At 42.8% G+C, this 25,374-nt stretch overlaps 1 protein-coding gene and 1 pseudogene across 1 annotated transcript in view; one reads left to right on the forward strand and one right to left on the reverse strand.

Annotated features, from left to right (window-relative positions):
- Window positions 1-2,104: 2,104 nt before the first annotated feature.
- The window catches only part of LOC119458285 (uncharacterized), a 52,871-nt gene continuing 29,601 nt past the window's right edge, over window positions 2,105-25,374 (reverse strand). The window contains exons 7-10 of the mRNA XM_037720119.2: window positions 19,624-19,730; window positions 13,774-13,837; window positions 9,887-10,054; window positions 2,105-2,853 (exon numbers count right to left, since the gene is read on the reverse strand). Of these exons, the coding sequence (XP_037576047.1) occupies window positions 2,783-2,853; window positions 9,887-10,054; window positions 13,774-13,837; window positions 19,624-19,730 (410 nt within the window). The 3' untranslated portion in view covers window positions 2,105-2,782. The remainder of the gene's footprint in view (window positions 2,854-9,886; window positions 10,055-13,773; window positions 13,838-19,623; window positions 19,731-25,374) is intronic.
- On the forward strand, window positions 21,722-23,545 carry LOC125946878 (piggyBac transposable element-derived protein 4-like; annotated as a pseudogene).

Here is a 25,374-nt window from a genome sequence, read left to right on the forward strand (position 1 = left end):
CAATGGCTTTGCTGGTGGCAACAAGGAGCTCGTCAAAACATTTCTTGCACACAGACTGCAGGGTATATATTTACCCGGTCATGCAGAAGACTAGCCGCGAGTCGCTCATCTTTTCAGGGTAATCATGGTCGGGTAGCATTGCGGATTCAAAACGACAGACTGGTGGGCTAGTTGGTATGACATTCTTTACACAGCAGCGCAGAAGCACACGGACGGCAAAAGAAACAGCTAGACGGGACACAGCGCCAAGAATTGAGCGTTTGTCACATTAGGTGCCTGTGTCAGTTGAACTTGCTAGGTTGAATTGTTTGTGTGTCTTCCTTGTACATTCCTTCTGGGTGTCTATATATATATATATATATATATATATATATATATATATATATATATATACACACACACACATATACATATCTGCTCTCGTCCAATAAACACTCAGTTGTTAGCGCTGTGTTCCGTCTGTTGCTTTCACCGTCCGTGATGCTTTCACTGTCCGCTTTCACATGCAGTTCCAGTGCAAGCAACATACGTCAATCCCCACAGCCTGCAGAACAGTGGTGCGGTTCTCATTGTATCTTAATTTTCACTTGCACAGCCTTTATATATATATGTATATATATATATCCAATGTCAGTTATCCGTTTCTGTTCACTGTCTGGCAAAGCACGAACCCCAGGCTATAATCCAATGCAGAGCATGCACAAAGTGGCACGCACATGCATCAAGCTGCATATCAGGCATCTACCTACTCCGGTGCTTCAAATGGAACCGTCGGGACCGAGTTCGGTGTGCTACATTGAATCGCATCAAAAGTAACAAATTCTTTCACCTTGTTAAGTGTAGTGGCCTACTTCTTTCACAGCTATTTAGCGTACTGCGATATGCGTTCCAAGATTTAACTCGCCTGCACCATCCAACATTAATGTTTGAACTACTATGCCTCAAAAAAAAATATCGCGCAAGTTTTGTGTGAGGTATTCTAAAGAAGGACATTATCAACAATTTAGCAGGTAGCTGGCTATGCAGCATATTGGGGTTAATAAAAGCATTACCAGAACCATATGTTTATGCGACGCTAGCATTTGTGCATGTGCACAAATGCTAGCGTCAACAAATGCTAGCGCCAAAAGCTGCAAGGCGATGACTGCAACAATGGCGATCTCTGGCAAAGAACAGTTACATGCTTTTGCATTACGACCCGGCCTGATCATGAAGGTGTAACAATGCCACATATGCCACAAGGCACTAACTATCCTACACGTGGTGAATGGTGGCAATGGGCATGCTGCCTCTTTTAGCGTAGCCATATTGGGCCAATCATTTTAAAGTTTTACAGCACTTTTAAAAATAGTCTGTGGCAGATAGCACCATTTTATTCCTTGACCTGGATTATTCAAAGAGGCAGATATTGCTTGTCCGAAAAATTTCATCTGCCTGACCAGACCACTCTTCTAAAAGCACAAATGCATGCCGCCCAAGGTTTCTGTTCAGGTCTCCGAAGGCTTTCCATCCTCTCCCTGCCCCTGATGAAATGCTTTTACGACACTTTGTTTTGAATGGTTCTCGGTACTAGAGCGACTTACGACATTGTTTACGGCTAGCAAAGTGTTACGTTTATGTTCAGGACCATGTTAAAGATTTTTTTTTTCTAGTAAATTGAAATTCGTGACAACGTACTGGCACGGCTGTGCTGGCATATCGGTGCGAAACTAAAAATAGAAGTTTGGCTTTAATTTTCTCTTCCAATGAACTTCTTACAACAAAATTAACCAAAGTAGACTCAAGAGATTAGTGTTTCTCTTCAGTACACATCTCTTTAACCGAACAGATTAGGTTATGGAGTCCAAAGAATCTTCGCGATGCACACACACACACACCTTACCACCAACTCATCAGGCTAGTAAGGCGCACCTTTTTTTTTTTTTGCAAACAGCTGATGTTTTGCACGTTTGTTATTGCAACTATAGATACACTCATGTGTATTCTGAGCCCTGTGAAGGCACAACGTTTTCAATTGCCTTGGGAAGAAAGGCTTAGAGGAGGGCTCTCTGGCTTGCACCTCTCACAATTTAGTGTACGAGGTAAAAAAGCTGAATGACAATGATGCCAAGGACGTTTCTTTAATTGAATAGAAACTATACAATTACATGGTCGTACTTATAATAAAATAAATTCAAGTGGATGAAAAGGCAGCACAGTGCTCATGCCAACAGCACACCCCAGCAACAGTGAACCATCTCTTTTCTTCCACTATCGAGTTAAAAGGCCCAAGCCCTGCTTAGCACTTGCAGGAATGCAAGCAGAGGTCAGGAAACAATGCATAAAGAATGCGTTATTGCTGGGAAATTTCGTTTCAAACCATGTAAGCTTTGAACACTAGGTTTCTTTATACCTTCAGCGATGAGGTTGTGGAGTCTGGGCAAAGGGGGGCAAAGAGTTGGGCCACATCAGCCACACTAGCAACTCTGGTTCAAATACATTGCTTTGGTGTTTAGAAGAGTATTTTATTTACAGCCTATACAGGTGCATTCCGAAAGCCTGAATGCTGTGCCAGAAACTTGTCGGCAGGCCCAACACATAATCTGAGATCCCACATTTATGGGTTTTTTTTAGTGAAGCAGCCACACAGAATTGAGGAAGTTCAGATTATGTGCTGTCCTTTCCTACCTGCACTCTAAGAAGAAAAAAGGTCTTAAAAACTGAGCACACTCGGCACTGCTGAGTCAATCAGGTGCCAACATGGACTGCAAGTCATGGTTACAAGGTCTTCGGTGGCGCTCGGTCAGTCCAGTGGCACGTACTGAAGCTCGTCTTGTATAGGCTTTTCGATGGTGTTGAGGTCCACAAAGTCATCTGTGAAAATCACGAGGGATCAGCATGAGTACAATGCATGGAAATTTTATGAGCTAAAGTAAACATACAGAGTACAATGACATTCCGTCTGCTCCCTCTCTTGATAACGTCTCTCCGAGCCAAGGTCATTGGCTTCATCAGTACGATACCTTAAAGTGTGGGCCAGTTATTTTCCAGATATATAGTAACTTGTTGCATCACAGCTGACATGAAGCTTGCTGCAGGCTGCACTGCTGCCAAAAGTTGACAAGTTGATTCCTGTCCCTCTTTGACTGTCACGAAATGTAACAGATGGCGCACCACTTCATGCAAGGAAAAATTGTAATCCAAGTGACTGTTAGAGAAACCTACAAAGGATTAGCGTTAGCATGCAGATCAAGGTAGGAGAGCTCGTTCCCAAGGCATCTGTCACATTGCACACTACACTAAACATAAGCGAAGCTACCATTCACTACAAACCCCGTGCTGAATGCAACACAAGAATGCAACACATGAATGCAACACATGAATGCAACACATGAATGCAACACATGAATGCAACACATGAATGCAACACATGAATGCAACACATGAATGCAACACATGAATGCAACACAAAAGCTAGGGCATGGAGGGCTAACAAGTATTATTGTGCGAATATCCGAAACTTCGAATATTCGATTTGAAAGACACTTCTATTAGAACCCACAAAAACTGCTGTTGGTTTTATTGCGATAGCAATTATATGGACACTTCCACCGGATTTCTGCCGTCGGCGTCGTCGTCGCCGTGAGGTTCCGTATAGATAAAATCTTCGCCGCGCGCCGTATGCCCGAGCGGAAGTGTGCGGGGACGCACGCTGTCACGGAGAGCGAACGCACTCAATCTTCCACGCGCAAGCAAGGAAGCGAGAAGCGAGCGCCGGAGGGAGCGTAGGGGGGGGGGGGGGGGCGCATTTCTACTCTGCCAACAACCGCGCTCGTCGCTCGCTCGCACCGTCTCTTATCTCCACACGGCTCTGACCTTTACATTCGCCGCTCAGTTTCCGTTGAAGCGATAGACCGCACGTACCTTCCCCGTTGCGGCGTATATGCGCTTGCTGCCAGCGTTTTGACAGTCGTTGTCTGCAGTCATTCAGTGTGATCTATTCATGTGTTTTTGTGCGCGCTCACACCACAGTTAGTAATAGTCGGGCCACATTTTCCAACGCACGCTACACATGCAATGCTGCCCGGATCGGCAGTGCAGCGCTACAGGTGTGTCCCTTCGCACGCGCGGCCCACGGGCAGCGCTTCTCATCAACACCACCGTTTCACACGCGCCTTCTCGTGGTCATTGAGTCTCTCTTCATGTCGGTCTACTTACGCCGCAGCACACCTGCTTACTTAATCAGCTCATGTTTACTACAATTCATATTGCTACCAAAGCCGCTCACCTTACTTCGTATGACATTGCTGTGTTGCTATCGCATTCATTGCTTCGCCCTTAGGGCGAAACTGTGAAATTTTTTTTTTAAGTCAGCTTCGCCGCAATACAGCAATGTTATGCGGCGAAGCACACAACATGTATTGTGGTGAAGCATATTTGTCTTGCAGTGAAGCACATAAAGTAGGAAGGGGGCACTGTCATAAGCTTTTGCTGATGCTTATGGCTGCCCGATACTATCAGCTCAAGGGATACCTGCCGATATCGGAGACTAGTGTGTCCAGTGAGCGGCTCTTTTCGGTCTGAAGGAATTGTTGCTTGGCATTTGGCGGCAGTGGCAGCGGTGGTAGACACGTCGTCTGAACTCTTCTTACTGTACTTACAGCTGTTCAACATTGCCTGCCTGCTTCCTGGAGACGCATCGTTCTCCGCTGTCCTACCTGCCGCATCTGTCTGCAAGGCCGTGAAGCTATTCTTCACTACGACTGAAAAGTTGATCCGGTCAGCCCGATCGCCCACTGCATCACCTGACGTAGGCAACCAAGCGGCCAGCACAAGGCGGAACGGGGCGTTGCTTGGCATTTGGCGGCAGTGGCAGCGGTGGTAGACACGTCGTCTGAACTCTTCTTACTGTACTTACAGGTTAGTTACCTTTTACTGTGATCTGTGTATCGCTGCCGCTGCTGCCATATGTCTTGCATTGCGCGATTTGAATTGGGGAGAGCATTGCCATGTCGCGGTGTTGTGTATGTAGACTGGAGCTCCCTGAAAATGGGCTTTTCATAACCTGCACGGAGTGCAAGTTTAGGTTTCACTTCGGTGAATGTTCGGGAGTTACCGAGGAGCTGCTTGGCTCTAGACGCGACGGCGCCGGAAAAAATTGGGAATGCGACACTTGTAAAGGAGGCAATAACAAACGAAACAGCTGTAGAAAGTTCCAGGTACGAGAAAGAGTTATGCATGCGCATGTATGCAATTGAAACCAAGCTCGATTCCCTACTTAGCTTACCCGGAAAAGTTCAGTCAATCGAGGAATCTGTTCAGGTGATTTCGGATAAGTTTGACCAGTTTCAAACGCGACTACTTGCCCAAGAAAAATCAACAAAAGAACTGGAAAAACGTGTTGGAATCCTTGAAAACTCTAGCCTTAAAGAAGTTGATCAGCTCAGACTAGACGTTGATAACTTAGAATGGCGCAGCCGTCGTCTTAACATCGAGATACATGGCATTCAAGAAACAAAACGAAAACTTGATCGAAAAGGTAAACAGTATTGCAGATAACATTTGCCAACCACATATAATGATGGATGAAGTCACCGCTGTGCACAGACTTGCAGCGAAGCCGGGAAAGACGCGTGGGATCATAATTCGCTTTGCAAGGCAGAAACAGCGCGATTCCTGGCTTGCAAACAAAAAAGAGTTAAAGAAAGAAAGTGGAAATGTGTACATCTGCGAGAATATGACTCGACTTTCCCGCGAACTTCTGTTTACAACTAAGGATTGGGCAAGGAGCGCTGGATATGCGTTTGTTTGGCATACAAATGGTAAGGTGTTGGTGCGAAAGAAAAATGGTGAACGTGCAGTGGTTATCAGAAGTGTGTGCGATTTGGAGGACTTGAAGTAAACTGTGAAGCGCCTCCTCAGTCTCCTTGCACTTTTTAAGCACTATAATTAACAAGGATGACTCTACCCGATGTCTGTACTTTCGGTTCATCTGTTAATAGCGCAGATGCAAACATGATGGGACTCAGCCATAATGTCTGCTCTTATCATGATTATGACTCTTTTAATGCATATTATGGTGATATAAGTTATAAAAAATGGATATCGGTGTTTCACTTGAACGCACGAAGTATGAGAAATAAGCGTGAAAAACTGCAAGAGGCGCTTGAGAACTTCAAATGCAAGTTTGATATTTTATGCTTCACAGAAACGTGGCTTACTGAACGGGATAGTCCACCACAATTTGATGGATATAAATATGAAGGACTAATAAGAAACTGCTCTCGCGGTGGCGGTCTTGCCATGTATGTCAAAAGTTGTATCCAGTAGGAATTATTACACGAATATACTGTCACGAAAACGTAGAATGTCTCGTTATTTATACAAAATGCGGGTACTACTGTGTTATCTATAGGCCACCCTGCGGCAGGAAGAGACATTTTCTTAATTTTGCAGAAGATCTCTTACATTTTTTAAGTAGCAGTGGCACTATGTTTTTAATTACTGGGGATGTGAATATTAACATGCTTGGAAACGATGTAAGTACAAGAGAATTCAAGAATATAATCAAATCATACGCATGTGAAAATCTTAACTTATCGACGCGGATCACGGCAGAGAGTGCAACGTTGCTTGACGTATGTATCACTGATATGTTTTGCCAGGATGCTACTGCTGGTCTGCTGACGCTAGATATCAGTGATCACCTGCCAGTCTTCTGTTTCAAGCCGGTTGTAAAAGCTCAGGACACTAAAATATCTGCTTCTTATCGGAGCGTCAATTCAAAGTCACTGGAAACGTTCCGCTCACATATTGAAAAAGTAAACTGGGAATTGGTGATGACAACTTCGGACCCAAACAAAGCGTACAATTATTTTCATGACAGCTTTAAACATTGCTACAACCTGGCTTTTCCTCTTAAATGCAGTAGGAATCGTAAAAACAAGAATAGAAAACCGTGGGTTACTGGTTTGCTTTTGAGTAGAATCAAGACGAAAAACAAATTATACCACACCTTCGTTAAAAGTAGAGATCTGACTAAACTTGCTCAGTTTAAAGACTATCGAAATAAGCTAAATACTGATTTAAAACGTGCAAAACTACAGTATTATGAAAATTTATTTACTCGGATTTCAGATAATTCAAGGAAGGTCTGGCAGGCTGTTAATGATATAACCAATAGGAAAAAAGCTAGTAACACCATAAATGTAACGACAGCTCAGGGTACTCTAAGTGATGAAGAAGCTGCTACAGCCCTAAATGCTCAATTTATACGTAGTGGAGAATATATACTACCTACAAATCTATCAAACACTGCGAACACGGAAAGAAAGGGACTTCTGAATTCACTTGTTTTCTCGCCTACAACAATGAATGAAGTTGTCAGCATAATCGGAAATCTAAAAAATACCGCTTCTGGTATTGATATCCTTTCAGTTCCGGTTAAACATGTAGCAGACATAATTTCTATCCCCATAGCTTACATTGCTAACTCAATGTTTGAATCCGGTATATTTCCTGATGCACTTAAAGTAGCTAGAGTATGCCCAATACATAAAGGAGGTACAGATCACAGTCCCAATAATTATCGACCTATTTCAGTACTTCCTGTATTATCGAAGGTTTTTGAAACAGTCATAAATATCCGCATTGAAGGTTTCATGAAAAAATACAATATTATGTGTGACGCGCAGTATGGTTTTCGGAAAGGAAGATCTTGTGAGCAGGCACTACTGAATGCTAAACATCAAATCATAGAAAACTTTGAACAGAAGCTACACACTATCGGGCTATTCATAGATTTAAGGAAAGCGTTTGACTCGGTGAATCATAACGTGCTTTTAGATAAGCTACATGATTATGGAATACGCGGTATTGCATTAAAATTATTCCAAAGCTACCTTACAAATAGATACCAATATGTTTCAGTCAATAAAGTAATGTCACCGAAACTCAAAATTCAAAATGGTGTCCCCCAGGGGTCCATATTAGGTCCACTACTGTTTAACCTATATATTAATGATCTTGCTCTAATACCATTTTCCCAAAAATTAATAATGTACGCCGATGATACTAATGTGTTTTTTGCAGACAGATCGATAGCAGAATTGCAAAGTTCAGTTAATACGTATTTAGATCGGCTATCAAATTGGTTACACATCAATAAGTTACAATTAAATGTCAACAAAACTAAGTACATATTATTTGCACCAATTAACAAACTGCGTCAATATAAAATTACAGTTATGTTCTGTGGGGCTAAACTGGAACAGGTACAAGCTCACAAGTTTCTTGGGGTGTGGTTTAGAGAGGACCTATCCTGGAATACCCATGTTATTAACCTTACAGCATAGCTTAGCAAAATTACAGGTTGTTTCTTTAAAATAAGTGACATTATACCTGTTTGGTTAAAGAGAGTGCTATATTATTCATTATTTTATTCTAGGCTTTCGTATTGTATATTAGTATGGGGCACTACATATACGCAGAACTACAATAAACTTATATTACAAAAGAGAGTGCTGAGATTTTTCGAAAATTATCACGGAAGGCCACAACACTTGAGAACAGAGCCTTTGTTTATAAAACATGACCTATTAAAGGCCTCCCAAATTTACTATTATAAGTTATTACAATATATAAAAGATAATAAACTTTCTGATGTCCACGGGTCACAATCACAAAATCAGTATCCACTACGTAGGAAAGCTTTTCGAGTTACGCGGACGAGAACCAATTATGGCAGACAACATGTAACCTATCAAATCTCGGCCTTGCTGAATCGTCTGGGATCTACAGAGTACAATATGCTTACTAAGAAATCTTTCAAGGTCTTGTTAATTGAAAAAGAAATCGAATATAACTGATTATTTTCACTTCCTATTATATATCTAATGCGTGCTGTAATTACATGTTAATTTTTCTTGCTTGCTACCTGTTATATTTTATATATGTTCTTCATGCTGTTTAAAGATCTAACACCGTACAATCTTACTTAGTATTGATTCCACCCTGGTTATTATGTTGACAATTTGTGATGTATCTTTATGTTTATATTGAGTGTATGTTACATAATACCAATGTCTCACATGTCACGAAGTAGTGATTAATTTCAATTCTAGTGTTTATTTATCACGTAATCTGTTAGTCAACAAAGCTGTCTTGTTTGTTACAATATCTTAAAACGACGTTGTTGTATTTACTTTTGTGCTACATGAAAGCTGTTGCTGTTGTCAAATTTTTTTGAACGGAGCAGGAGCCTCTGTCAGGCCTTGATGCCTTTTGCTCCTGTCACCGTTTCTGTAAAGTTACAGAAAAAAAATAAAGACTGTTTGTTTGTTATATACAGGAAGGTGGTCGGTGCTCCCCGAACATATCGAGCAGCTATCATTCCTTCACGACATTGAATAACTGCAGTTACGATACTGTCAAGCAAAAGTGATGTACTGGAGAATTTTGTTGACCCCAAAGCATGACTTTCCTGTGCATTATTTGCTGTGCAACAAACCAGATTTTTACAGCGAAGCTGTTAAGGGCTCACTCTTCGATGGTCGCATCCGGATGTAGAAAACACTCATTGGCCATATGCTGTATGCGAGAGTGAAGGCGCGCGAGGGACGTGCGCTTTCATGGGGAGCAAATGCATGGCGGAGAGCAAACTCAACTTCTTCGATCGCGTGAAAGGCCATGGGGGGCGGGAGGAAGGTAGGGAGGGAGGGAGGGGAGGAGACGTTTAGCTCGGCAGCCGAATGCCACAGCCACCAAGCACGCACAGGTTCTTTTACATCACCATTTCGTATTGCCATTACAGCAAAGGCATCCAAATTATCGCGGATGTCCAATAAAAAAATCAGTTGTCGACCGCATACCGGTGGTCTTTGTGCCAGTCCACAGGAGCAATGCTCACCTTCAAAGTAGCCCAGATCCAGAGTAGGTGAAGCTGCAAACGGCGGGGGCGTTGATGGGATGACCGGCACGCTGCGCTTCTGGTGCAACCTTACGCCGCACACGTTCCTAAACACCTCGAAAAGCTTGTCGTCCAGTTTGAACTCGTCTGGCAGCTCGTCTAAGCCCTCTGCAGAGAAGGCATGAAATGTCGCACAGCACAACAGATGCCATCGACTTGCAGCAGTTCAGATTTTGGTAAGTCAACATGCTATTGAGAGGGAGCACATGTGAAGTGCCCTCAGCAACATTATAAGCAACGTCAACTAGCCCAACAGTCTTAAGATGCTAGTCATTACATTAACAAAAACATCTATTGTGTGCAAACATCTGAAAGGTTCAAATACAAATTTATTAATCCTTGTTAGGTTATATTCTATTAAATAATTTTATGAATTTATTAACTTGCTTGTGGCCAAATAGTAAAGGATAAGAATAGTTATTAGTGCCTACCAGAAGAAAAAAAAAAAAAAGCAGTGACAGGCAGCATCGAATGTCTGTTGCCAATTCGAGTCTACTGAAACTGAAAATAGCCTTACTGAGAGACTAGCTTTGAAGTTGGTGCATTAAACAGCATTTAACTTTCTCACAATATTGTGCATTTCATTACCTCATCACAGATTGCTTTCTTATGCTCCCTGCAGACTTCTGCACTTAGTTATGTTTGCACCAAAATGTTGAGTCTTATTTTAACCCCCTACTTGCATGAATTTTCGTATTCTTGTGAAAAATTGTTATTTGTTCATACCAGAAATGTCAAAACAACTCAACTTACTAAAGAAGCATGTGGTTGTGATAACACGAGCGGAAATTGTTGCATATCATATGATATACTATGCAGTTACGATGAGCACTTTGAAACCGCACACGAAACATTTCAATAGAAGAAAACCTAAAAATACCACCGCCCTTGAAAAGCTAGGAACTCTGGAGTGATAAATGATGTGTATTTCTTGCAGCTCAATTTATTACTAGTTTCTTTAAAATTTCATGATGTGCTTGATTGACGAAATTATACCTTCAATATCTAAGCCACATCACTGCACTTCTTTTTACGTGGATTTGTTTTGTGTAGGCCTTAGGAGCTTGACGCAAACAGAAAGAATGTTTTCTTCCTGTTTCCTCCGAGAGTTTATTGTTATTGAACTTGTCTTGAGCTCCTGGATTAGAGTTGGCCCTGCACCATGCCTATTGGAAAAGTAAAATTCCAGCTGTTTTTACAACATATTAATCACAACAATGGTGCTAATAGACACTATAGTCCGTAAAACATATGGCCACCAAATTTGTTTCCTCGCAACAAATGATACATCTGCACTCGAGACGCCACCAGACAACCCATAACGGCACGCTGTATCATACGATAGCTACGGTAAACTTGCATTAATTCGACTCCGGTTATTTCGATCCCAACTAAAGGTACCAGCCAGCACACATGCACGGATCCAAATTATTTCACTTCTAAAATTGACCTTTGCTGGATAATTCGAACTTGGCCTGTCAGCATGCACACACCTGAGCCCCTATGGTGACCCCACTAGCGACCCCTTTACTGGCAGCGCCAATCTTGGAGCTTAATCGAAAGCGAATGCACTGAATGCACATTATCTCCAGTGAAAAAACGCCCGTTTTCAGCCTGCCTTAGAAAGATTTCGAAGGAATAACTAGTTTACAATGTCCAATTACAGTATTTACCCGATTCTAAGGCATACTTCTTTTTTCGAGAAAATTCTGCCTAATGTTGCTGGGCGTTGGAATCTGATATGAAGCTAAAACCGCTTTCTCGGCCGACATGAAAAAGCCATGCAGAGAAGCTGCCTTCAGGAAACCAGTCGCCACTGTGCAACACACCAGACCCTTACCCATTTCTCGTTCTAAAGAACATAGGGTGCACATCAGATTTCTTCCCTTATGTGCTTTATTGTCTTTGTTTTTTAATCTGGACACATAGAAAGTGGGCACGCTGGATTCGGGCAAATACTGCCAAATTAATCAGCAGCATAATTTAGCATTTTTCGACCCTTTGTGTAATTCGATCGATTTTGTCAGTCCTGTAAAGGTCAAATCAACGGGAAGTCAACTGTACACAGCTTTCGTGGAGGCTAATAAGGACCATGCAACCTTTACCATAGTTCAGCAAGAAGAATACGGCCAACTTGGACATGATTTTATTACCTGCAACCACAGGACACTAACAGACAATGAAGCCAGGGAAAGCATAGGAGAAATTACCTGTTCTTTACTATAAATATACAAAAAGAAATAAAACAAAAAATCTAAATGAAAGCGGACAGACAACTAGTGCCGGTGGGAGCTGAACCCTCCTGCATTATGCCAGTGATGCTCTATAAACCAAGCTATGGCAGTGGCTGTCCCCTCATACACCTTCTTAGGTAATTTGCTTTAATATGTGCGCTAGATTTAGCCCTGGGAGTGTTAGGCAGGGCCAGTTACAATTTATACATGTCAATTAGATGATCAGTTAAATTCCCTGATGCTTTCCATGGCCACCAAATTTGTTTCCTCTGGTTGTATCATACCAGTTGACAAGTTCTGGGCAACTAGAGGCTGACCACCTGACATTCAGCACACCATAATGCAATGAAACAGCCATGCTTCACCACAAACTACACCAAACGACACAAAAGCCTGGCTGCTGGCTTCATCCATGTTGAGATTTCGTGCCAATACAAAGCCAAGAGAAAATTCTGTGCTTTCTGGCAATATTATGGTGGTTGAAATGGCTGTGTCACACAAGTTCTCCCTTCTGTTTGCTTGCCCAAAAGCATGTGGCCTCGCTGCAGTTACTCCAAGGCTTCAACTGGGGCTAGTCCAAACAATATTCGGTTTACCGAGTGGGTTTCCGTAAAAAAAAAAAACAAGGACAAACAGCTCACACAGTTCATGGTCCTCATTATCTGTCGTATTCTTATATAAAAACTAGCACAGTAAACCGAATGCTGAAGTTAGTACTAGTAATCAAGTTATCCAGATAAAAAGCTCAATAAAGCTAATGCGCGTCACCAACATGCACAAAAGGAAGGAACAGCATACCAACACTCCTGCCTCCTTACATTTTTCTCTTAAGTAGATATTAATTGAAGCAGCGCACCAAATATGAATTTGTACATTACACAAAACATAATTGCACCATACTTTGGCTAAGCCAGTTCAAAACACACCAAGGGCACAAGCAATTTCGAGTGCATCAACAAATTGTGATACTTTCCAGTGCGCATGTTGCACGATCCAGATGTTTGAGAAGAAACTGTACCCGTGGGCAACTAACATTTATTTTTTATTTTCCAAGAAGAGCACAATGGCAGAAAATAGAGGCTCAATAAGGCTAATCATAGTCGCAAAAGAAATTTGCAACTGATGGTTTGCCAAAAAGAGTTAAGCTTAGACAAATATATGCACAGCCAATCATTCCCATGCTGAGTGAAGCAGTGTACTAACTGCAAAGTTCCCTCAAGCATTCTCAGCGTGAAATAAACTGGCGTAGGACACAGTGGTTCGTAATGCCCCACAGCTGCCATGGCATTACCTCTATGTCGTAGCATGTTGAAAATGCACCAAACTTAAGCGCAGTAAAGGACTAACAGATGATACGAAACAGACGTCTGCAGATTATTTTTACTGCACTTATTGAAATACTGCAGCCATGACAAGTTACAACCTACAGAATTGAAACTTGCAGCCTGAAACAGTTACCTGGCCAGAGACTATTCTATAAAAAGTGAGATCCCCAGCACAAGTTTACTGTTATCGCCTATGGCCAACACAATATTCAACTAAATCTGGGCATTCCTGCATACAAACTATAAAAAAAATGTGCCATGCCCTCACCTTCATCGTCACACAGGTGCATGGTTTCTATGCCAGACTCTTCATCGGGGTCGGAAGACTCATCCTGAAAAGCATAATGGTTGTGAACAAACATTAGGCCCCAGATCCAGCTAAACAAAATAATTGTATTCAGTTGCCCCCCGTTACTAAAGAAAGAGAAAACTTGTCCAGATGAAGGTAGCACAAAGTGGGAAAAAGGCTGTACAGTTGAAAATTTGACTGAACTGGTCAATGCCCCGTTTCCAGTAACCACTCTAAGAGCGGAAAAAAAAGAACTTATACGACTTTCTTTCATAGCTATGTGCTAACTGTCAAGTGTATAACTTGACTTTCTAAAACTTCCCCATCATGTGCATTTCTATGAAACTCTTCATCAACTGCTTTAGGAGACGGGCACAGTTAAAGAATCTAAAATACAGCTGGGTCATTCCATGCGAAATGCCTCAGAACCCAAGGTTGACCAACACTGATTCTCTTAGAAAAAACTGGACTAGTTAGTGGTTGTGTTAATCAATTTCAAAGTATTTTTATGACAAAAAAATTCAGGTGATGTAAGTGCTCTGGGAAGTTTTCGTGATGAAGAAAAAGTCTGTAGGAGGTACCGCATTTGCACGATTCTAACGCGCACCTTTTTTGAATAAAAAGTGCATTGAAATTTGCCATTGCCATTACAAGCGTAACCAATTACAATCCATTAACCATTAAACATCCGTTACATACGTAACCATTACAATCGTAACCAATTGTACTCAATGTCAAAAATTAAACTGATTATTATTAAAATAAAGAGCTCGATGCAACGTAGCTAGCCACAGTGCCATCAAACGAACATTTTTTGTTATGCCTTGGTTTCCGGTCGCCATTTTCTAGTTTGCTGTCTACGTGTGGCACTTCTTCACACTAGGCCGACACAACACCAATTTTGGTTTGCCGACTGTTGGCGACAGCGTTTTCCTTCCTTTAAACCGTTGGCCACAGCGTTTTCCATCCTGTAAACTGCTATCGCCAACAGTCAGTCTAGTGTGAATGAGCCTTAATGCATTAGATGGAACTGAAGATGACTTTCTATGGTCGGTAGACAGCGAAAAGGGAAGTGTCATCGTAGTCCGAATAGCGACTAGCCGCTAAGATTTAGGTGTGGCCTGTCTCTGTGCCTTTGTTCCATAAAGTTGTTTCAACAAGGTACGCGTCGTTACCTGATGTGTGCGGTAGAATCAGCGCCAAGTTACTTTTTTTAAATATTTGGGCGGTAATATAAATGGCGCATTACAAACGGGGGCCCAGTAGAGTCTTGCAAATAAGGCAAACATTTTTTTTAAATCAAGTGTGAAACTAGGTACAATGACAAATCTTGTTTCAGAATACTCTACTGGCATGCTAATTTCACGTGATGTCATAGATGAACACTAAATTTCGTACGCTTATTTGGCTCAGTAAAACAGCAAAAAATTGTGCACTTTCAGAAACTTTCTTCCATAAACAATGTTGATGTTTCAGCCACAATATTTTTTTAGTATTTTTTTCTCATTGCTATAGTTTGCGCTAAAAATGTTCAACTATAAAATCAATTACCTTCCAGAAAATTACCTCCAAGGTTGCCAAAAACACTTTCGGAAGATATTCAGACCTAAATTAAGCATTAAGGCCCTAGCTCATTATATGCACTAACCTTTCAGCTTGTGATCTAGAAATGTTAGCTTGAGAAAATGTTTTTTCTGAGCCTCAAACAAAAAGTCCACAACAAATATCACCGGTAGGCCCTTCCCAAACTGAGTCTTCACTGCAGAACACGTATGCGCCACCGGCTATTTTCTGGCAAGCAGCATACGCACTGTGGCTATTTGTCAAGTGATCACGTGCTGTGTCCCTTGAAATCAGTATGAATACATCATAAACAGCGCATGTTCGGCAGTTCACCCCTTCAAATTCTGGGGGCTCGGGCCAGTCAGGTAGGCAAAACTGTATAGATGCGAGCTCTTTGCAGTGGCAGATAGTGGATAACTTAACCTCATTCTGTCCTACGCAGAAGCAGAATAATCACACAGTCATTCTTTCTCTGCTGTTTCTCACCAGAACAATAAAAGCACTTGACTAGGACCACGGACACTCACAGCAGACTATAGCGGGCAAAAAGGAAATTTCTTTACATTTGTTGCCTATGCCACGGTTAGCACGGAGTGTGAATGATTCAGGTTCTTGCATAATTCGTAATCTTCTGATCTGCAACACTTACCAAAGCAATGAATCAGCGCCGTGCACAATATCTTGTGTCTAATAACTATCCGGTCCTGACAACGACCTCGAAGCAGTCGTGGTTTACTTTCGTCGCACAAACGTATTATCGCAAAATGTAGTTGCGGAGGAATCAACATTCAAACAGCTGTAAACAGATACGTTGCTGCCATTTAGCGTACATAAAAGAATGTGTGCCCATATTTTGCGTATAGAGAGTTCATAAGCACGGCAGAACTCAATTGTGCCCTGCAGTGTTTTGCAGAGAAGAGACAGTTCAGTTGTGCCTACCAGTGGGATTAGTTGTGGAAATTTTTTTCCAAGCCGAATTTTTTAGAAGAGAATCGGTGATGATTGATTTTAGGGTCTGGGACATTTCGCGTGGAATGGCCAAGCTTGACATGCAAATAGCAAAGTAAAGCAAATAGCAGGGTGCACCAGGTATGTGAAACAACACACGAGTGAAATAGGTCTCCGCAAGTACAGTGTGCACCAAAAGTTGACGGTGTGTGGATTCCCATGAGAAGTTGAATTTCTGAGCAGTTCAAGACTATAGGCAGTAAAGGTATGCATCAGCTATGTTCCCGATACTACTACAGGCAGTAAATACAAACATCAGGCGGCAGAAATACGAGACTGGTTTCATATATTTCATTTCGTAAGCTATGTACAAGTGACTACACAAAGGAAAAAAAAAGGAGGACATGCATTGATTTCAAAACTGGCAGTATCCCGCCCCCCCTTTTTTTTTGGTTCATGCACAATAATGAGTCCTCATAAATTCTATTGGTGTTGCCTGGTTCTTTTGCTTGAGTCGAATACAGCAGTATGGACTAACACCCAACACCCAAGTCTTATTTTTACTGGCACAAGGTCACCAAAAACACAGATACACTCTAGATAACCTGAAGCAGTGCTCAGATGGTGAGCTTACGTGCCCATTCTTGTTATACTTAACTATTTTTCTCCCGGTGAAACGTCACCCAAACTACAAGTCTCAGAACTGCTTTGTTTAATTATTTTTTTCTCTACTTTAAATGGCTGCCACGCACGGCTCATAAGTGGCACACGTGCCTACTCTTGGTTGAGCATTTATGCGTGAGCGTGGTTCCAGCCTTGCTCAGCCACTGCAGCAGTATTTGCCCCGAGATCCTTGCGTGGCGCCCTCTCGCATGCGACGTCAGCGGAGGGACTTCGCTGCCGCGCCGCGCGCGCCCTCGCTACACGAGCTCAACTTGGTGCTGTCAGCCGCCCTGTTCTGCGCAAGTTTTTGAAAAGCGAGTCTGCAGGTTTTTGACTAGCATGTACAGAATATTCAAGGACACGATTCCCTTACGAAATCGAGCCGAATAGTCATCACCACGCTTGGTGTTGATTGCTCCTGGCATCATCTGCTAGTCATCGTGTGTATACGTGCGTGTATGGTGTTGGCTTCTCTCATTGCTGTTTCCGTTTTCATGGCGCACTCATGACTTATGACAATGAACTGCGGTATTTGGCCTTCAGCTACGGTATGGAATTGTAAAACTTTATTACGGTTCAGCTACAGTGCCTGCGCTGAAATAGTGTGTTTGTCTGTTCACCGTGTGCTGCCTGTTCGGTCGCCCACTTCATTTGCCACAGACATTCCGATTTTGTTGCTGCCCAACGCATTAAGCATATCATGAAAGAAGTTTGATGCCATTCTCACAAAACGAGGTGGTCGCTGCGGTATGTTAATGCATGCATTGCTTTAGAGACGTTGCAGCAAAATGTGGTCTGGAACGTCCGATACAAGGGGGGCAAAATTAGTGGGTAAAGTAAAAATTATGTAGTCTTGGGCTGCAGTACTGACTTTACCATAATTTCTAATTATAATGGAATACTTCCACTGTTACACAGCTCCCCCTTGCAAGTTAGTCGGCTAAGCGTAACCCTTTGCTTCCTTGATCCTTCCACGAGTAGCGCGCACATTCCTCGAGCTCGATTCGTCCCGCGATGATAATGTAATCGCGTAACAAAAACAGGCGACAACTTTTCCTTAGATCACCGTTTCCAATATATTTCACTCTAAGTGGGTCATACTATCCGAAACTAAAACAAGAAAATTGATAAGTTGCTGACACGCTAAACACACAAAGAAAAAAATAAAGGAGGGGGGGGGGGGGCAGACATAAAGAAAGAAGAAAAACTGCCAGATTAAATTTCTTTCGCCAGCTTCCCTACGGGAAACTAGGAATACGACTGCACAACTATATTCCCAAGGACACATCTCGCATTTGCCGGCTCAAACACAACCAGTAGGTTAAACCAATATTTGCACGAACAAACTTTTTCAAATAATTAAATTTTCTGAAAAAATCAATGATTCGAATGCCCTGCCTAAAAATTCCCACTGGTTAGAACCGCCCACTTGATGTATTTTGTTCCCTCTTTCTTTTCGTGACCCTTGTATGTTTTTAAAATATGTCCGCAGTATTGCGAAAATAAAGAAATGTTTACAAGCTTTTCTGCATTTTCTAACATAATATTTGTATTAGTATTACGCTGACAAAGTAATGCCTTCCAAGTGGTTTCCAGTAGTCGGAAAGTGCATTGAACAGAAATAGAATTATGCTAACCTAAACAAACAATGGATTTTTCTGCATTATAAAGTGGTAATGAGATTTATTTGCAAGGAAATAGCGCAAAGCATGCCCGGCAATTGGGAATGATAGCACGTGGTTCCACACTAATGTTCAAGGTAAACCGCTTCTCAGTAAAATAACTAGACTTTTGTTGTCAGAAAAAGTTTTACATTTGGAACCCCAAGTTACTGAAAGTACAAGCAAAATGTGAAATTCACATTGAACTACAACGTCACTTTTGTCAATGCAAAAATTTTTTGCATGAGCCCTGTTTTCAAATTTTCAAAGCTCTGACAATTCTCATTTACTGGCTCGGCGCGATGCTTTATAACCGAGTCACGAGATCATGTCCCTGTCCGCGAGAGGTGGGGTCATATGAAAAATAAAAATAAATTTTAGATTTTACGTGCCAAACTCACCATATCATTATCAGGCACGTAGTGTAGGACTCCGGGTTAATTTTGACCACATAGGATTCCTTACTGTGCACCTAAATTTAAGTACACACGAGCGTGACTGCATTTGGCCCCCTTTTAGATGCGGCCGCCACGGAAGAGGTCGGATCAGCGACCTCGAGCTAAGCAGCGCAACACCAGAGCCACTGGGCGATCACGTCGGGAGGTTATATGGAAGATATATTTAATATACAAGGTGTGTTGTCCTCTAACCGCAGAAAAAGATACAGATGGTAATTGGAGAGCGCCTTGCTACATGAGCACGCAGTCAGAGCGCGAGCAAATGCATGAAAATGAAGCTATTTAGCCGGAGCGTAGCAGACGACAAAGGCGAGTCCTCCCTGTGACGCCACGGAAGCACCGTTCGCAGCACCGTCATCGGTAGCTCACGAGGCCAATAGAGACTGCCTCAAGTTTGCAAGCTTGTCTGATGAGGCAAGTGCACCAATGACTAGAGACAGTTGCAAGAGGCTGCATGACATTCTGCACGTTGGAGATACGACATATATGCACCAGAACAGAGCCGGCACCCCTCACCACCCACTAGCACTACTTACCGCACTGAGTTCCAACTCTGGGACCGGCACGTCCGGGACTGGTTCAAGAAATTCGGGTGTTTCGCAGCAGTCCTTCACGGGCTCGAGCTCCAAGTGGTCTGGAACTCCTGAGAAAGAACACAGCAATTGGACACACCTGTCAAAAGGAGCACTGAGACGCGTTTTCGAAACTGTATGAACTCTGACATGCTCAGCCATCTTTTTGTAGTGCTACGACAGGACATGGGAGTTGAAATTATTTGAAACAAATGTGCTTGTCGTTTCACCCTCGGCAACAAGGATGTCGATCCCAACCACAAACTCGTAGAAACGTTCAAGTTAACTTCAAACACTCCCCACACTCAATTCAGTGATAACCACATTTTAGTGGCTCTCAGGCTCTCCTAGCAGTAGTATATCTGGCAAGAACAAGGAAGAACTTGTTAGGTACATTAAGGTATGTAATTCAGTGGTGCATGTAAACAAAGCTGTGTTGTGTCAAGAAATACGAGAAGGCAGTTTTTATGAATGGCAATCAATTACGGAATGTTGAGACAAGCATGATGACTGATGTTCATTTCCTATTTATGACAAAAGAAACTAACTTTCCGCCTTCATCAGTAAACTGAACACTGGCAGGTTGCCAAATTGTTAGCATGAGCACCCCTCTCTCAAGAGTCTACAAGCTAGCTACTATGCAGGTGGTTGCAAAGCTTGAGTGCACAGTAAATATATGTACTAGCAACGCAAATAGTAATGAAGAAAACTAATATGCAAGTATGTCCGTCGTATGGTGTGCAAGTGCCATGCTGGAAGGTTGCTCCCTTGACTGTCTGTGCGAGGGATTGGTCAACTTTTAAGCCTAATGCGTAAAGGCTTGCCTTGCTCGCATTACAATGGCTTGGTTGGAGGCTGGGCTAGGAGACAATATAGTAGACAATACAATACTAATTTTCCGGACCTCGCCGGGTCAGAAAAATTGACCGTAATATCGAACAGTGCGAAAAACTCGTTCACCCCAAAAAATATAAGTTTAGAGCGGCCTAAAAAAATTTCTAATAATGCCCTGTCTTGGAGGGCACAGCATCCCTTGGAGGCAATCAGATTTCTTTGGATTTGCGCAAGAGTGATTTCTCCAATGGCATAGAGAGTGCATATGGCAGTCATTGCCAAATCCTGACAGAGCTTACAACTGTCGTTGAAAAAAAAAAAAAGTGTACAATCATTGCATTCTACCGGTGCTAACATATGGGGCAGAAACTTTGAGGTTAACAAGGAAGCTCGAGAACAAATGCTTTCGCATTAAAAATCCAAACACAGAGGGATGTGCCACAAGCAATACTAGATCAGATACATAAAGTAAGGCATCTTAGCCTGTGGCAGAAAAAAATGTCTGGAGCATAGAACTTGCCTCAAAGCTCCTTTTACATTAGTGCTCAATTCGTACGGCTTTAAGAAGAAACCAATCTCCTCATAAACGCTACCTTCAGCATTCTCGATGCTATCACCTATTTTTTAAAATTTTCTACACCACTGGAGCATGCATCGCGCCCAAAATCTTGCGCCTCCATCAAATTATGCGCCTCGTCCGTGGGAGCCCAGGAGAAAAAGTGTGCTGTGCACAACGGCATGGCCAGCACGCGAGGATAAAAGCGCTGCGTGGAGGAGAATGTCGTTACTTTCAAATTATCAAGGGGCTTTAACCCCTTAAGTGTTTTGGACGAGCAGAGCTCGTCCTGCCCAAACTGTCCCCAAACCGCTTTGGACGAGCAGAGCTCGTCCTAGCGGAATAGGTACACCCCTCTAGCGTTCAGGACGAGAAGCGCTCGTCTACGGCTTAAATTGCGTGTAATCCGCCAGATGGCTGCATTTACTCGATTATTTTGTTTTGTTCTGCGGTAGGAGCGCGGTTTTTGTATGAAAAGATGGCGTGCGGTGGCGGCGACCCATGCATAGCTTCATGCATGCACGTCAACGTGATCGTGCATGCATGCACGTCAACGTGAAAAAGAAGCTTTTCATTTTTGTCATCTTCTTCGAGTGATGATGATTCGGATACAGATGTTTATCTTGTGTCCGGAAGTGATGACAGCGATGACGGTGAATTGAGCAGCTCCTCCGGTGATGATGACAGCTCGGAAGCGAACATCGCGAGTGCTCGCCAGTGGATCCTGCTTGATGTGGACAATCCTCCTGTGAAGCCTCCTCACTTTCCCTTCTTGGCCATTCCAGGCAAGACTTTCAACTTGTCATCGTCAGATGACCTTATGGAATATATTCAGCAGTTTCTGGACGATGAACTCGTATCACTAGTGGTAGACGAAACCAATCGCAAAGCGGTTGAAACATTGAAACGCTCTCCTCCGAGTGAACACTCTCGCCTCAAAAAATGGGTGCTGGTTACAAAGGAAGAGATGTGGGTATTCCTTGCACTCCTGCTACTGCAGGGAATAGCTCACAAGCCTCGACAGCAGTGGAACTGGTCCAAGAACAAGTTGTTGTCTACACCTGTTTTCGGAGAGGTTATGTCCTGCCACCGGTTTCTGCTAATTATGCGAATGCTGCACTTTGTGGACAATGCCAGCATCACCGATCTTAGTAGCCATCCACAGCCGAAGCTGTGCAAGATATGGCCATTTTTGGAGCGATTGTTGAAGAACTACCGCTCGGCATATATACCAGAAAGAGACATATCAATAGACGAAAGTCTAATGCTCTTCAAAGGAAGACTTGGATGGGTGCAATACATCCCACTCAAAAGAGAAAGATTTGGCTTGAAATTTTTCTTGCTTTGTGAGGCATCTTCGGGATATGTGTGGGATGTCTTGATCTATACAGGAAAAGGCACAAATCTAGGCACGCCAGCAAATCTTCAACCTTGTTCACCAATGGGTACCAAAGTTGTTATGAAGCTCATCGAGCCTTTGCTAGGCAAGGGGTACTGCCTGACGACAGACAACTTCTATACTCCGCCAGAACTCATCGACCTCCTCATCCAGCACCGCACGGATGTGTATGGCACCGTGAGACCAAACAGAAAAGACATGCCTCCAGATTTCCAGACGAAGAAGCTGAAGAAGGGAGAGGTGCAAGCCTACCAGCGCGATAAATGTATTGCTCTCCAATGGCGAGACAAAAAAGTAGTCTCCGTCATGAGCACAGTGCACACTGCAGGCATGGAGACTTTCAAAGATTCTAAAGGGCGAGACGTCACAAAGCCCAGCATCGTGCGCGATTATAATCACACGATGGGCGGTGTGGACAAGTCAGATCAGATGCTGTCCGACTACCCTGTCCCGAGAAAACGGCAGAAGATCTACTACAAGAAGATCTTTCGACACTAGATCGATGAAGCGACGTTTAACTCTTGTCTTGTACCAAAAAGACGGAGGGAAGATGAGCCACCTTGACTACCGCCTCGCCCTAATTGAGGCAATCCTGACTAGGTACCTTCATCCTTCAAAAAAGACAAAGCGCGGCTGACCGTCTGATGTGCTTGACGCTGTGCGTCTCAACGAACGGCACTTTGCTTCTTACATCCCGCCAAGCGAAACCAAAGCAGCGCCAACAAGAAAATGCTTCATTTGCTGTCGGAAGCGAGGAGAAAACGGGAAAAAGTTGAGAAAAGAAACTCGCTTTTGGTGCAGGAGCTGCAACAAGCCACTTTGCGTTATTCCATGTTTCGAAATTTTCCACACAGTCCCGAAGCTTCCCGAGTGAAATAGCCCAAGGGTACTTAGCCTACACAAGGGAACAAATATGTGACGTCTGCAACAGTTTTTTATAAGGTTTTTATTTATATTAGCAGCAGGTAGCTGGTCTCCTATGTATTGTTCCGAAATAAACTTTATTGTGTTGATTTGACTAAGTATGTGGTGCAAATATTATTTAACATCGGCTAGCTGCTTTTTAGTACAATCAGATTCGATATCAGCAATAAAAAAAATAGGCACTTTTGGTTCGGAAATTGTCAAAAAAAATAGAGCACTGAAGGGGTTAAGGCAGGCTGGAGGCACGGCCGGGCGGTGCGGCAGCACGGAGACTGTAGGAGACCACCCAGAGCCGGTGAAGAAGTGCGTTTGCGGGTGTTTGGCGACAGATTGCGCGCACTCAAAGTTCGATACTATTCCAATGTCTGCTTCGTTATAAAAATACATTTCACATGCATAATGATAGGAGAACTGAGTGTTCAATAGAGAGCATACTTCGCTCTATCCGAGTTAGTTATACTCGGCTTTGAGTGTACAGTCAAACCTCCATATAATGAACACTGATATAACGAATTATCGGATGTAACGAAGAGTAAAATTTTCTCGCCATTATTAGTGTGTAGCCCATATATGCTTATAACGCAAATAGGATATTACAAATGCGTTTTCGTGTCAGATACGACTTTGTTATAACGAGGTTCAACTGTATAACTAAAATGTGCTATGTGGCCCTTAAACTTGTAGAAAATCGATTTTGTGCTTACCGATGCTCTGGTCTTACTGAAATTACGCAGAGAGATCGCATTCTATAGTGTGGATCGTTTAATGTAACACTTGGCAGAGTTACTTTAAGCCTGTTGCCCACTCCTCTGAAGCACGTCTGGAACAGCTGCCTTCCGTAACTGCCAACAGGCAGCGACACAAGTCTATGCTAGCACCACCTGGACAGCAGTTCGCTTCTCCATAGACGAAGGCAACGGCGCATTAATTTCTTCTAAAAAACCAGGCAAGTAACTGTGCCAAGCGCTACATTGAACGATCCACACCATAAAATGTGATTTACCTGCATAATTACAGTAAGAAGAGAGCAGTGGTAAGCTCAACATCTTTCTACGAGCTTAAGAGAAAAACGCAAGTCTGTATATGCACACCGCATGACATGGAATGAAAGCATATCAAAGACAGGTTCAGACTGTATCAGTGACTTTCAATAGGCTATATAACACAGAGATCAGCTTCTATGACAGGTGGTTGCCTCGTTAGGGTATCCGAAATATACTCATTGTTGCTTTCTGAGCATGTGAAATCTCTGTACATACAGCCCACTTCCGTTGAATTCAACCTAGGTTAATTCGACTTTTCACTAAATTCTAACTCAATGGAAAGCCCCAGCGAGTAATCATACATTGCTATCGAAGAAAAACTTGTTTAGATTGAACATGAGTGCATGTCACTTCACTTAATTCAACCCCCTCTGGTAGCCCCTCCTCATGAGCCCAGTGGTTACTAAACACTTGACAACAAGGAATACAGCAAACAGTGCTACTGTTATAAGCGAGGACAGCAGCGGCTGCAACCTGTGATCCAGCGATGTCGAGTTTCACAGTGCCTTGGGCAATGTCTCTTTTGGCAATTTTGTCAGCGCTGACAATATTATTGAGGTCTGTGGACCACTGACAAAGACATGTACAGTAGCCAACGTATCTTTCAGACAACGAAAATTTGGACTTTATGAATGCACCGTCAGGGTTCCCATAGAGCTAATGCATTTTCGAGACCGAAATGTGGGGCCTGAATTCGTTCGAAAAATGAATTTTCTAGACTAAATAGCTTGTTCCAAGCCACGCTACCCTATCTTGGAGACCGCCATGTTGGATCTTCTTCTGGCTTGGCTTCCAGTGGCCTGAGAGCGCAAGGTCAAGCATACTCTTCTTTGGTTGAGATAATGCTCCAGGGACGGCACTTTTCCGATCAGCACAATCGACATAATCACTTATGCAGGATATGTTTTTTTTTCCTTTTGTAATGTTTCAGTTGCTATTTCGCATGTGGTCTATCCACT

This window comes from Dermacentor silvarum, chromosome 7 (genome assembly GCF_013339745.2).
Source record: "Dermacentor silvarum isolate Dsil-2018 chromosome 7, BIME_Dsil_1.4, whole genome shotgun sequence".
Taxonomy (NCBI): Eukaryota; Metazoa; Arthropoda; class Arachnida; order Ixodida; family Ixodidae; genus Dermacentor; species Dermacentor silvarum.